The sequence below is a fragment of the Leptonotus elevatus genome, chromosome 2, assembly GCF_054856555.1.
Source record: "Leptonotus elevatus isolate MCC_2025b chromosome 2, RoL_Lele_1.0, whole genome shotgun sequence".
NCBI classification, from domain to species: Eukaryota; Metazoa; Chordata; class Actinopteri; order Syngnathiformes; family Syngnathidae; genus Leptonotus; species Leptonotus elevatus.
The window spans coordinates 17799594-17813944 of record NC_141240.1 but is presented as its reverse complement, the minus strand read 5'-3'; the positions used below and the strand labels follow the sequence as shown (position 1 = coordinate 17813944).

At 39.7% G+C, this 14351-nt stretch overlaps 1 protein-coding gene across 13 annotated transcripts in view; it reads right to left on the bottom strand.

Annotated features, from left to right (window-relative positions):
* Nucleotides 1-12778, bottom strand: part of chl1a (cell adhesion molecule L1-like a) — a 48079-nt gene extending 35301 nt beyond the window's left edge. For all 13 annotated transcript variants that reach the window (XM_086067963.1, XM_086067967.1, XM_086067964.1 and 10 more), the window contains exons 1-11: nucleotides 12637-12778; nucleotides 8818-8993; nucleotides 8039-8147; nucleotides 7758-7951; nucleotides 7531-7653; nucleotides 3063-3233; nucleotides 2715-2753; nucleotides 2428-2533; nucleotides 2149-2330; nucleotides 1889-2023; nucleotides 974-1114 (exon numbers count right to left, since the gene is read on the bottom strand). In XM_086067963.1, coding sequence (XP_085924089.1) covers nucleotides 974-1114; nucleotides 1889-2023; nucleotides 2149-2330; nucleotides 2428-2533; nucleotides 2715-2753; nucleotides 3063-3233; nucleotides 7531-7653; nucleotides 7758-7951; nucleotides 8039-8147; nucleotides 8818-8899 — 1282 coding nt within the window. In that variant the 5' untranslated portion in view covers nucleotides 8900-8993; nucleotides 12637-12778. The remainder of the gene's footprint in view (nucleotides 1-973; nucleotides 1115-1888; nucleotides 2024-2148; nucleotides 2331-2427; nucleotides 2534-2714; nucleotides 2754-3062; nucleotides 3234-7530; nucleotides 7654-7757; nucleotides 7952-8038; nucleotides 8148-8817; nucleotides 8994-12636) is intronic.
* Nucleotides 12779-14351: the final 1573 nt, after the last annotated feature.

The following is a 14351-nucleotide window of genomic DNA, read 5'->3' as shown; positions in this document are numbered from 1 at the left end:
TTTACTGGCACTTTAATACCTCCATGCACAGCAATTGACTATCCGTCCCAAGAAAGCGTGACTCACATTCATGAGAAATATACAGTGTGAATCTTTTCATGTAAAAACGGGATTGTTGTTTCAAAGCTGCAATGATAAACAATTATGTAAAGAGTAAAAGAACATCATTACAAAGTATGCAGAAAGTGGAAACAAAACAGTTGAGCTGTCAAAAATGTATGTTAATAGATTTTAACACAGAACTGAATCTTAAAAAAAACAATGAAAAAAAAACTTGAAGGCAAAGTACAAAAGCTACTAAAGCAAAGTGAAGGGCACATAAAAAATTTTTAAAAAAAGAATACAATGTTTCTAGAGCCAATTTCAAATTGGATGCAAATTAGTGAGTCCTTGGTACAAAAGTGTAGCAAAAGTAAAAAGCTACTAAAGCAAAGTGAAGGGCACATAAAATAAAATAAAAAATACAATGTTTCTAGAGCCAATTTCAAATTGGATGCAAATTAGTGAGTCCTTGGTACAAAAGTGTAGCAAAAGTAAATCTGCCTTTATAACATAAGCTAAGGTATCCCTATCTTATAATGTTCTTTATTAAGATATTCATTTTTAAAATATATTTTAGTCACAAAGTCTCAAATTAAAGCATATATGCACAGCAAAAATAAACTTGCTACATTACCTGTGTCAAAACATGTCTTGTCATGTCTAATTACAGTAGGTTTTTATCGTGTATTGTATTGATCTCATGTACACATTTGCAAAGTTTTGATCATATCTGCATTATTGCAATTTATTTAATATATAAATTGTTAAATCTATATATTTGTCTACTCTCCAGGTATTTATACATATAGTGGATTTTTGCCAACATATTAAGAGACACCAACGACAGGAGCCAATTAAAAATTTTTTTAACATACTTGGTGAAGAAATATGATTATTATTGTGATCTTTTTTTTTTACGCAGCCTACTCACTCATGACCATGATGTTAATGTTGCCAAGAACCACGCCATGTCTGTTGATTGCTTCGCACTGGTATACGCCGCTGTCATCTGGCATGGCATTGTGGAGCACCAGTGTGTCATCAAGCACTCGTTTATTGTTCAAGGGGTCATCTGAAAAAAGAAAAGACTAAATTATGTACAAAAAATCATTCTGATCAAATCTCAACCATTATGACTATGGATTAAAATATTTGATCGCATGGCCATTGCACTTCTAAAATACGGAATTGCTGCCCCCTTTTCAGTTTTAACAGCTACCGGCACATTTGGGAAAACTTTCTACAGCAATGTTTGTCCCTTCATCCTGACAAACATTTGTGTCTAGTTGAGCTGAGTTGTGTTTTATAGCAGTGGTCCTCAACCCTGGTCCTCGGGGACCGGTATCCAACCTGTTTTCCATGTCTCCCGCAGCCAACACAGGTGATTCATATCATCAGCTAATTAGCAAGCTCTGGAGAAGCCTGATAACGATTCCCACCTGTGTTGGCTGTAGGAGACATGGAAAACAGGCTGGATACCGGTCCCCGAGGACCAGGGTTGAGGACCACTGTTTTATAGGGTTCAGGTCAGGACGCCCAAGTTCTTGCACACCTAACTCAACCAAGCATTGCACTGGGGTGCAGATGCTGGAACATAAAAGAGGAACTTCCCTAAATTTGTTCTACTCAGTTGGAAGTAGCTGCCTTGAACATTTACAGTTCAGAGTTAACTTTTTATGGTACTACTAGTGTCTATACGTGTCATCCTTTTTCAAGAGTCAAACTTGTCTCTTGTGCTGTAAGGAAAACACAGTAGAGATGCTTGCTTGTCATCTTGAACTCTCTGTTTGACAAGAATGACTGATGTGCAAACAGATGCATGAAAACATGACTTTCCATCACCCACCTTCAAAAATGTGTCCATTCTTCCTCCACATTATGTCAGGTTGCGGTTTCCCGCTGACCGAGCACTTGATGTGCACATCAGAGCCGATCACGGTCAGCTGGCTGCCAGGCGGCTCCGTCAACCACTTTGGAGGCTCTGGGAGATGGCGAGAAAAGAAATGTTGTGTTTGCTTGGTGTTAAATCAGCTGTTATCACGATGAGTCAAAACAAAAGTGCCCACTGTGTGCTTCATGCATAATGAGCACCTGATGTTGACTAACCTTCTACTATTACATCAAAGTAGTGGACAGCCTGCCCAGCTGAGTTCTTGGCTAAGCACATGTATTTGCCTTCATCACTTTCCTCTATTGCAGCGATGGTCAATAGTTTTCCAAAGTTGTCAAATTTTGCTCGAGTGGTAAGCTTGTCTCCCATCTTCATCCATTCTATCTTCGGAGTGGGGCTGCAACATGTTACATTTAGATGTTATGAGCAGTCGAGAATATGAAGCTAAATATCATCAGGAATTAATAAAACGCAGCTGCAGAACTGATGCTTACTTTCCTCCTGGTACACACTCAAGCTGTAGTTCTGCTCCTTTCAACAGCACTTTCTCTGTCTGGACACCAGAGGGCAGCAGAAGGCTGGGTGTTCTCACAGAGGGGCCTGCCACCACAATAGAATCCCCCTCACTTTTATGCATTATTGCTATCAATGGTGATATCAGTAAAAGCTATTTACAATTCCCAGTTGCACTGTTTCATATTTTCAAAAGTAGCGCTGATATGAAACATCTATATTTTGCTGGGTCGGACAAAAGAAGAAAGGAGGCAGGGGGATCACTCACTGGCATCATTGATGTTAGCAGATTCATACTCTGGAGTCCCTGCAATGGAAATAAAACATTGTGAGCAGAATATACAGAAGTTTAAGCAGCTATCACAAGTTAATACCCTGACAATATCCCACACCCTAAAGTCTACTGCACAAACTAGACTGGACAAGCCCTGCATTTTGGTATGCATGCAGTAAAAAAATAAAAATAAAAAGTTAACTATAGGCAATTAAAATACCTGCAAAAAACATCCAAGTGTCCTATGTTCAAACATTTTGTCAGAATGAGTTTTTTCCTAGTACCATTTCAGAGATGTCTCCTAGAGTAGTGTACTTTTTGATTGAACGCCAATACACCTACATGGCTTGACCTCAACTGCCATCGCGGGCTTCTGGACGATTGTGCGAATGCGGAGAAAGTCGGCAAAGCAGCAGTAGTCCTGACGACTGTCTTTCTGTAAGGCATGAGAGAAGTACAGGCTGCCATCAGTGCCCATGGAAACCCTCTCATCCTGCTCAATGTGCTGCAGACCTGAAAAACAGTGCAAGTTTCTCTTAATGACATGATACGGATGCCAAAACAAAACTACTCAATTCAACTTTATTTATAGATATGCTGCACAAACATTGTGGAATGATCAACATAACCATTTTGACAATTTCACAGGCTCATTCACCTTCGAAAAGCATGGATTCAAAATATTAAAGAACAAAAAAAAAAAACATTTATAACATACCATTTTCAAGCGTCTTTTCTAGGTACTACTCAGATTTGTTTGACAACAATCAAGAGAAAGAGGGAAATGCTTCTTTTTTTTTCTTGTATCAATAAACACATGACACGCATGCAAGCTGAATCCAATTTTTATTTATTAAATTTTTAAACACATTTTGTCTGCATAAGTATGTTGACTTAAAATTACTTGTATGCAAGTGATGTGTCACTTGAAAGCTTTTAACCTTTAACCCTGTTAGAGGGGCTTCGCTTAAAATCGACATTTTGGGAGATATTTTGGTAGATTTGCATTCGCAAAGTAAACACGGGTGTAACTTCATCATAGTGCAGGCACACGAAGCTGCCGTGCCTCTAACGAACCTGACAATTTGTTTACAGAATGTAGACTGCACTTGCCGCAAAAACAGGCGCTTCTTAATTTTCGAGACAGGGCTATAGTTTAACGTGTTTGTATTTGGTTGATCGCGCTGCGCGTCACCAGGTGTTGCATGAACGATGACGTTTTCTATTACTTGACTAAACAAGTGCTACTTCGGACCCTCACGAAAATTTGACTACCTACTAAACACTTTTATACTTTACTTCAGAAACAACTGTCACTAAATCTACTTTAGCTTGCAAAAGTTAAAACTACATCAACCATGCAAAGGGAAACAAAAAAAAAAAAGCAATGCCACAATCACTGAACAAAAATTAATATTATTTTCTGTTCTGCCGAGTCCAAATTGTGGATTCTGGGCAAGTTCTGAAATACACACCGAGTGTGTACAGGTTGACCCCGACCACTTGGAAATTCTAAGTGCACCAAAAACGGAGTGCCAGTGCTCGCACTAGGTGCGCCAGTGTATTGGGCAGTAGAAGATGTAAACGGTATATTCAACTGCAAGGCTTGTGGCCTGACTGGGGATATAAACATTGTGACTCACCATTCGTGTGCCGTGGGCAATTCTCAACTTGGTAAGTTGCAAACTTTTTTCCGGAAGTTTGCGGTTTAGTGGCGCTTGGAGCTTTTCTTAAGGTGGTGGCTGTTAGGTTGGCTAACGTTGATGTTAGCTCGCATTGTGGGCTAGCCAGTTGATTAATTACTACTAAGCCGAGTTGTAAACAAAACACAAGTAGCCTAGTGGTGCGAAAATTAATGGGAGCAGAGCGCACTTTGACTCTCCGAATTTACGCACTCTCAATGTAGTGCATGGTCTTCAGAACATATTTCCGAACACGTCCTCTGAATTCAGATGAATAGTTTTGCAAACCCAATGGTCTGAATTTGATGAATCTGCAAACAAATCTGTACATTTACTGACACTACCAGAAAACCGATACACAATGATAGTTTAATAGGTAAACAACATAGTAATTGTTGGTTGCAGTGGGTGTAGAACTGCAGTATAATTTGCTAATGAGAAGGAAAATATGAATAACGCCTCCAATTGTCATTCAAAAATAATTCAGTATGACCAATTATTTCGACGCAGCGCTTGCATTAGGTGTACCTAATGGAGTGTTGGGTGACTTTAATGCCTCTGTATTGTATTAGTGTTACAAATATTGCCCCACTTTTTTGGCGGGTTGAAATTTGGGGTTTGTATAATGTAGTCTCATACTTGTCTTCAATGGAAAGTGTACTTGAATGGAACCAGTGAACTGCTGGTTTGCACAGACCTATTATTAATGTCTCGGGTCACTGAAGCTTCATTTACAGTCTCATTTAAAGCATAGCCTTCAGTCATTGCTTAAGTCAATACACAAAGCAAACTCATAAAACACTTTGAGTACAGAGTTATGTTCCATGGCACTTGGGAGAACTGAGCGTCTATTCTTATGCATTTGGGTCGTATATAAAAGAAAAGCACAGCGAGCACTTCTTTTGAGTTCTGACTTCCTGTCATCTGTTTGAGGGTGCTTTGAGACACTTAGCTTAGTCCTCTTAGGGAAAAACGGAGGTCACCTTTTGCTCAACAAATCACTCTGTTTTGGCAGAGGTTGGAAAACACAATGGGAGGTAAACTCAAGTGAGGATCTTTGTTTGCTTCACAAAGAGTTTGAAGGCTGCTGTGATATCCAGTCAAAAAGTCTTGAGCGGCACCTATTTTGGACAATTGTATGCAATAATTCCAATTTTGCGTTAACAGTTTGAGATAGGCCCTATTCTTTTCCTGCTGCACACAGCGACTTCTAGAAAGGCATGCTTGGATGACTTTGGGGTGGACGACCCCTCTAAACCACAACAGAGTCGGTGGGCACAAGAGGCCTCCGTTCTCTAGTCTTACATCCCACAGACAAAAACTCAAGCATCTAGTAAAAAGTCTTCCCAGTAGACTAGATGCTGTTATAGCTGCAAATGAGGCATCAACTCCACATTTTCTTCCATTTTCACTTTCTAAATGGCTATTGGTCAGGTGTTCCACTGCTTTTGTCAATACAAACAAACACAACAATTCAAACATCAGGTAGAGCATTCTCTGCATCAACTACCTTCTATTGTCTTGGTTTCAAACATTAGGACAAAGGCCACAATCCAACCTACTGAAAAGGTTTCCCAGCAGCTACTATATATGAGAATTATGACAAAACCCCTTTTTGCCTTGTTTTTGCTTGTGCAAATTAGCCGGAATATGACAAATACTCGCATTCATTCACTCTGCATGATCATATCCTATACAAGAGCTTTAGAACATATTTTACTTGTACATAGGCAATGATATTCCATTTTGACTGAAACTGTCAAAGACATATTAATTAAACAATAAGCTTGTTTTTGCTGTGGTAGTTTGCAGTGTACCACTGTACTGTTTTATGTTGAGAGCATTTCCCAATATTTTTGACTCTCTAGTCTCTCATAAAACCACTTGACTCATTCATAGCGCCTTACCATGCAAAAACACCACAATCTGTCACTGCATTTGAGGTAACTAAAATCTTGTTATTGTTATTGTTGTTATTGGCTATGATCGCACTGCAGGTCTTAATGCGTGAACGGCCCTTTGAACTTGGAAATCAGTGGAAAAAAGGACCCCAACATCACCAACCAGCTTCAATCTGACATCACTTGACAATAGAGACACAGATGGTGAATGGCAAAACATAATTGACACAATTAGAAACATATTTATCTCTTTATTTAATATAAAATTAATTTAGTTTATCGAAGTAAGTAACACGACATTACTCAACGTGATTTGGACTGACTGCATTAACCAGAACAACAAACAATTTAATGTAATCAGCCATCTGGTCGGAAGTGGGTCAATCCGAGTGGGATCAATCCGACTTCCTCGACTGCAGCATTAACTTGGTGAAAGATGCATTGGAAAGCATTGTACTTTGGATCCTTTGATTTCAAAATGTTATTGAATGTCATTTGACTGCTATCACTAATCCGCATGGTTTTTATACTAGTTGCAAGCATACAGTGTTTGTTTTCACCATGCAAGGTGCGGAAATATCAGAAATGTGCGGATGTTCGGAATTTTCCACAGGGAGTAAATAGCCGCCATCTCATAGCTACAGAGGAGCGATGTGGTGAGGTGAGGCTTTTCGATGTCCTCATTTCATGATGTCTACTAAAGATGAAGTTACAGGATCATTGTATTCAAAATATCAACACTGTTACTCAACCCAACTTTGCAGATTTTCAGACAATCGTCAATAGTCGCACAAGGTTTTTGATAACATATAGGGGGCGACCTGTCCGTTTCAGACTGAGGCTGCATTGCAAAAAACAACAACAAAACAACAACAGCAAAAATAAAAAACAATATGTATACGACCTAGAACCACGTATGAAAGTGACCCTGGTCAGATTTGAAAGAAAAAAATCTGAAATGAGCCGTTCTGACTATCATAGAAAAATCAAATGTTGGTCACATATGGGCAACATAAAAAATCTGATTTAGGTTAAATTTGCCTGCAGTGTAAATGTAGACAGCTAAGTATGATAAGGTATAACTTATGAAGCATCACTAACACAATAATGAACAATTGTGAATTACTTGTCAACAAAAACTGAGCATTATTACCTTTGTAAAGGTAGATAGTTCATTGAGTTGTGCACAAGCTCATAATAGAGTAAATGACATAACTGTTAGCATACCAATGGACATCCAGTGGATCTTTCTTGGGGGAACGCCTTCCGGAGGGTTACACTCCAGGACGAAAGGTTCTCCCTGCTCAACAACAATTGGTTCGCTTGTCTCCTTTGGAAATTTTGGCATACCTAACCAAAGAGAGAGAAAGCAAATAATAAAAAAACGAACAATTTATCATAACAAACATTTGTCTGCAGTTGGTAATAGCAGTTCAGCTTTTACAGTTACTTACTAGGTACTATCAGCTCAATTGTCTCCGTCATGGCGGTTCCCAGCTTGTTGGAAGCGTAGCATCGATATTTACCCTGAAATCGAGCAAGGCTTTTGTTTTGAAGCACAAAAGTACCATCTGTAGCAAGTCGGTCACTTCTGATTGTTGCAGGCTGCGGAGGGATAAAGTCGAGGTCATCTTTCGTCCATCTGTATCTGCAAAACAAAAGGCAGGGTGGTGAATTGAAAATTATAGAGCTGTTCACAGTTTTTTAATATTAGCATACAAATATTGTTACTTACTCTGGGGGAGGGTTTCCCCTCGCTTCACACCTGATAGTCACAGTGTTGTCGTAAGGAAGGGCGATTATGGGCCCCGTAGTGTGAAATGTAATAGTAGGAAGCTGCTCCACTGTCGTTAGAAGACAGAAACATGCAATGTAAAGACTCATAATATGAACCAAAAACAAAATTAGTATACATGTACAATCTAATGACCATAATAACATGACACTAATATTTTTTTCCAAATGGTCTAAAATACATTATACTCCAGAGATACTGATTATAAATGTAATCAAATTGTGCAGGTCAAAGGTGTTTCTCAAGTTGAACAAGTTTTGGCCTGACCGCCAGGGAACAGAAAAATGCTCACGTTATTGTTGGCCATCTACTAGTTGGACCTGTGAGGCAAATTTTAAATCGTTTCCGTTAACAAAACAGTCCCATTCCTATTATATGGTTTATTACATTACAACACTGAGCACCACTGATTTTGCAGGTCCCGGCCAGACTAGATTGACGTGACAGCACATATAAGCTGAAATCTGATTGGACAACAAAAGACATCCACATGCTAAAAATAATGAAGCCAAAAGAAATGTTACAAGATGAAGAGTGAGACTAAATAAATACAATTTCATAGAACACATTTTAGAATTGAGTAAATGTATAAATCGGTCAATGCTTCTGATTCTGTTCAGAGCAGCAGAGAAGGCCTTGCTAGCCAACGTGGCCCACCAAGGATTCATCTAATGTCTTTCCAATACTGATGGCGAGCAGATCTCTAATGACTCGCCTACCTTCAGGAGGAATATTGAGACTTGTGGCCTCGGTGCTCAGAGCCAGCAGCAGGACAAGCCGGAGGCTCTCTGCCAGCCTCATCACCCTCCGCTGGTCAGTGGACACAGAGGAGCTAAGGAATATGTGTCGAGGAAGATCAATTGGCAATCCTTGGACTTTCTAAGGCACAGCAGACCTGCAGAGCGGCATTTAAAAACATGGTCATGGTAAGTCTAGTTCATTTAGAAGAGAAAGTAAGATAATGGCATTGTGAAAGCCTCTGATCTAATCAAATGCAGAACTGAGTGAACCTCCCAGATGAAAAGTTGTTTCTCCACAAATGAACAAGGTGGCAGTGTTTAAAATCAACGCTATAAATAGCAATTAATGCAAAATGGCTGGCTGCCAGGGAAAACAAAAGAAAAACATCGATAAGACTTAAATGCCATAAAAAAACTAATCAAGTCACACATACTTCTCAGGGCTTTTTTTACTGAGAAATCCTATTAAAGATCTATTCAGTTTTCTTGAGACAGTTGATTTTTTTTTCAAAATAAGCTTCCCCTCAGGGAAATAAGGATGTGCTTTATTAATTTGTGTTTTGAGAAAAAAAATGGGATTAGCTCAAGGAGTCTATTGAAGTAATACTGATATGTGATATATGATATAAGCGAACACAATGAACATAAGTACAAATCAGCAATAGACAAATATGTGATTCCAATATACAACTTGAAAATGAATTACTGTAATTTTCCGTGAATAACGCCCCCCCCCCCCCCAAAATCAGCCTTAAAAAAGCCCCAAAAAAATGTTCTATCCTTATGTATAGTATAATACGGTCCCCTGTTTTGCAGATATCCTTTATTACCAGAGTGAATGAAGAAACATGAATATATGTAGGATTAAAATGAGTATCTACAATGTCACAAATTTCTGTAAAATACTTCACTTGTCACTTGTTAGCACTGGTTAAAGCTGGAGGAGACGTCAGACTAATGAGCAGACAACACAAAATTGTGTGTGCTCTTCATGTCCGCTTTCATACATTATAGCTCATTTGGTGGTCAATAAACAGAGTCTCTCATGATCCATAGGTGGATGATGCTACAATATGTTCATATGTGTCAATATGGCGGTGCCCACGATGGTCTTAGATTCAAGGTGATGAGTGAAAATTATCATACAAGTAGTATATGGTATAGGTTCATAACATTAGACAATAAATAACGTGTTGGAATGAAAGTACCTACATACAAATGGTATATATACATATGTTTTTTTCTGACTTGAAGGTAAAAAATATGTATATAATTTGTCGCCTCCAACATCACTGAAAAGAAAAACGTCAGTCCAGTCAAAAATAAATTTGAAGACTCAAGGATATATCAAAGCAACAGGTGATGAATATGTGGTAGATTATTGTTATATGTTCAGTAATAAATAAGCAGTAATTGATAATTAAGTGATTCAGTAAACAGACTTATTAGGAACTTATGGAGAGTGTTAAAAACGTCTTTGTAAAGAGTTTAAAATGTTTAACATAATTAAGATTATTTGAGAACATTTCTATATATCTGATATCTCCCTCACCCAGGCTGTAACAAATACGGCCATTTTACCCGGACAAAAAATGTAATTGTAAAGAGCACATTCTTCAGCTAAGGCCACCCTGGTCTACCTCGTTTGAATGAAAATAATCAGAACATTCTGGGCAATAAGGTGGCAGTAATGCACAATACAAAGTGCGTGTCTGCTGCCACACACCGCAAATATTTTCCAACGCAGCTACATCTACTGGACGTTGTGGTTCAAAGCCAGTGACACTATTTTCTCAGTGTGCACCAAAATTGAATGGGGTCTTCATTGGTCTTCAAAATGACACCCTTACCATACCATAGAAACGATGTTAGTAGTTCTTGTTTCAATAACACCATTCAAAATGAAACAAATAATAATGGTGACATTAAGAAAAAAAAATTATGTCACCACCGCGTTACTCCTGAATGTCACACTTGATTTTAAAGTTAACTGTCCATCCATCCATCCACTTTCCTAACAGCTTATCCTCACGAGGGTCACTGACATGCTGGAGCCTATCCAAGTTGTCAATGGGCGGGGTACACCCTGAAACGGTCGCCAATCGCGGAGCACACATAGACAAACAAGCACTTGCACTTACGGCCAATTTGGAATGGTCAATCGGCCTACCATGCATGTTTTTGGAATGTGAGAGGAAACTGGAGTACCCGGAGTAAACCCACACAGGCACGGGGAGAACATGTAAACTCCAGAGCCAGAATCAAACCCTGCACCTCAAAACTGGGAGGCGGATGTGCTAATCAGTGATCCACCGTGCCACCCTAAAGTTTACTGAACAAAATAAATTATTATATATATGGAGAAATGTTTAGAAAAATGGGGATCTCATTCCTGTTTAAATTTCGGTTATATTATTTAAATATATTACATTTCGTTAATATTATAGGATTAATTATGAGCTTTTGCGTCCACCGATGTATTCAAATGCCCTGATCTTGTAGGCATGGCCTTAATGAATTCAAAACAAATCCAGTCATCACGAATCAGTTAGCATCATATGTACCTTATTGTTGTGATTCTGCTGAACAACGCAGCAGAACACTTGTCTGCAGATGACCCTATTTTTTTCCCCCCTGCCAGCCTGTCTGGTGGCATTGCATGCTTACGGTAAGACCAACTGGCACAAAGGCTGAGCTGCAGTCTGCTTCGATGGCTAGATCCAAGTATCAGACCATAAATTGGCTTAAGCCCACCGGCGTTTCACGGATTAGTTCTCACAGCGTTGAGTCTGTGGCGGCATCCTTGGCAGTGCCAAATGGCTTCGCCCTGCAACTAATCCCGCTATCAGAAGAATGAAGGCTGGATGTCCAACAATGACTAAGTACGACTTGTAAAGATGTGAGTGGGCACGTGTTACCCCTTCTTAGCAATGCAGGGTAATGTGGTAATTGGTGTTGACGCGATTCAAGAGTAAGCTGCTTGAATCTAGAATCAATTAAACAAATTGAGAAAGCATTATATACTATACGGACTTTTTGCGATTATCTTCCACTGGATTAAATGGTCAACAAAGCTAGCTAGATGTTTGTTCAAATGTAGTAAACACATTTTCTCACATGGTAAGCTGCTTTCATTCTTAGTCTTGTACTATTGTAAAGCGCGAGCTCACATGCATCCCCACACGCAGCTTTTGGATGAGATATGCATTGTCAGTACAATAGTAAAAGGGGTTGGTGCCAGGAGAGCCAACAGGGTGGCGCTTACAGAACGGCCCTCAGTAATTGGCAGTAGCATTGGAGTTTAGGCCTTCCCTTTAAATGTGTCCCAATCCCCAAAACACAGCATCAATCAGAACCCCGGCACGTGACATTCACGTGCTACATCCACAAATTTAATTGCACCCCTGAAATACTTAATCATGTGGGGGATCTGTAACAGCCTGCAACTTAAATGATAATCACTACACAAATCATCTTCAACGTCAATGTAAACAGAAAGCTAACATTTCTTTCAGTGTCATGCAGCACCTGAACACATGGCAGATCATGGCCTTAAAGTCTTAGGGATTGTGCTACCTAAGACAGAGCATGAAAAGTAGCTGTGGCTGCTCTGCTACACAACTAATCCTTGTTAACGCACAATTTGACCCCCAAAAAAACTACAACCTATATATGAGCTTCTTACATCCACCTCCTGGCACTCAAAGTTTCATTTAGATAAACAGCTACTTGAAATGAATACAAGACATAATCTCCACTAAAATGTTGTGTGCAAAAAGACTTTTAAGAAGTACTTACTAGTTTTTGAGTCATTCTACATCCTCAAGTGCATGGGGAACAGCTACAATTCCAGAGACAGCACCATGAGGGAAGCGTTCCAACTCCTCCTGTGAACTAACACATTTGACACGTCCTTCCTGCTCCACCTCAGGCCTGCCCCCCTTGAACACGCCCCCCCCCCACCCCCCCTCCCGCACCTCCACTCAAGGGCCCTAAAGGGGTGACAGGAGAGTCGCTCAAGTGACATATGTCGCCAAAGCCTCTCGCTTGGCAAAAGACGCTCTTTAAGCCTGTGACAATGACTGGGACAAAGCATGCACTGCGGGGGCTTGTCGGGAGCATGAAAGAGGAAATATAAGCATGTCTCTCCTGCTTAAATTTTTTATTTTTTTGCTTGGCTCCCTCCATCACGCCTTCCACAAACTATGCACGCCCATTTACACTGTGCTCATGATTTCAATGCAATGTGTCAGCGCTCCATTGAAAGGAGCAGGGAGTCATCTTCTTTTTGAAGATCGGATCTTTTGTACAGGGAAATGTCTTTGCCTTGACTTGCTTCAGGCTATTTGTACAGTAACTGGAGGAATGGGAGCACATGCTTGAAAAAGAAATGATGTTGTTTTCTTTTCTTGCTTCCTGTATGTTGTCTTTCCAATCTTCTTTTTTTTTGTCTTAAAGCACCAAAACTTTTCTCCCAAAGTTAGAATCACAACTTCAATTTTAGAATAGCTAACACTCGGAATAATCATGGCATACTATTCCACTGTAGTTACAGGATTACACATTACATGTGCCATCAGCGAGATCTGGTAGGTCACTGCCACATGGGACCTAATGCAAGCGGACTGTACCAGCAAACATCAAAGTGAACACAACATCCTGGAGCCAGAATTATGATGGGTGCTTCCATAAGAATCTGTTTTTGTTTAATCATGCTAAAACTTTTGGCACTGTCTTGTGGCATCACACGTTACAAGTAGTTGCATATATAAACGCAAATAGGTTCCACAGAGTAAAACATGAACATTAATAACAAATGGCCAATAAGTGTATTGCATAAAGCCAACAAAAATATGACTGTGTCCATTTAGCACAGCAAACAATGACTCTAATACTTGTCAATGATTTGAGAGGGTGTTTCGAAGCAGTTGTCAAAGGACCTGTTGCCGACTGAAGTGCGTATAGCTGCTGTAAACACAAAGAAAACAACTGCGAGTGGAGCCCAACGGACCTGCATGACTACTCACAGCCTGACATGCCCCATTCACGTCTACGCACGCGCTCAAAAGATCAGTCTGCATCTGTGACGTAGCAGCTGCTACCTTCCCAAACATAGACAACAAACACGATCTCGTAGCTAACAAGGAAAGTTACGTGGATAGAAAAGTGAGGGGAAAAATTCAATCGCAATCATTTAAATGTAAACTAATATAAACCTTAGAATCATGATAAGGCAGTGTTTCCCACGCCATGTTAATACTTAGGCGGGCCACCCAAGTAAATTGGCCACCACCCAAGTAGATTTCAAGAAAATTTTATGAAAATATATATTTTTTAAACGTGTCGCCACCAGATGTACCGTATATAACATTAGTTCGCCGTCACTCACTTGTGGATCATGAGGTTAGAGAAGACTCAAGTAGCAGGATTGAGAACACCACCGGAGTCGAGTCCGAGCCACCACCCACCCAAGTAGATTTCAAATCTATGGGAAACACTGTAAGGAAATTCGA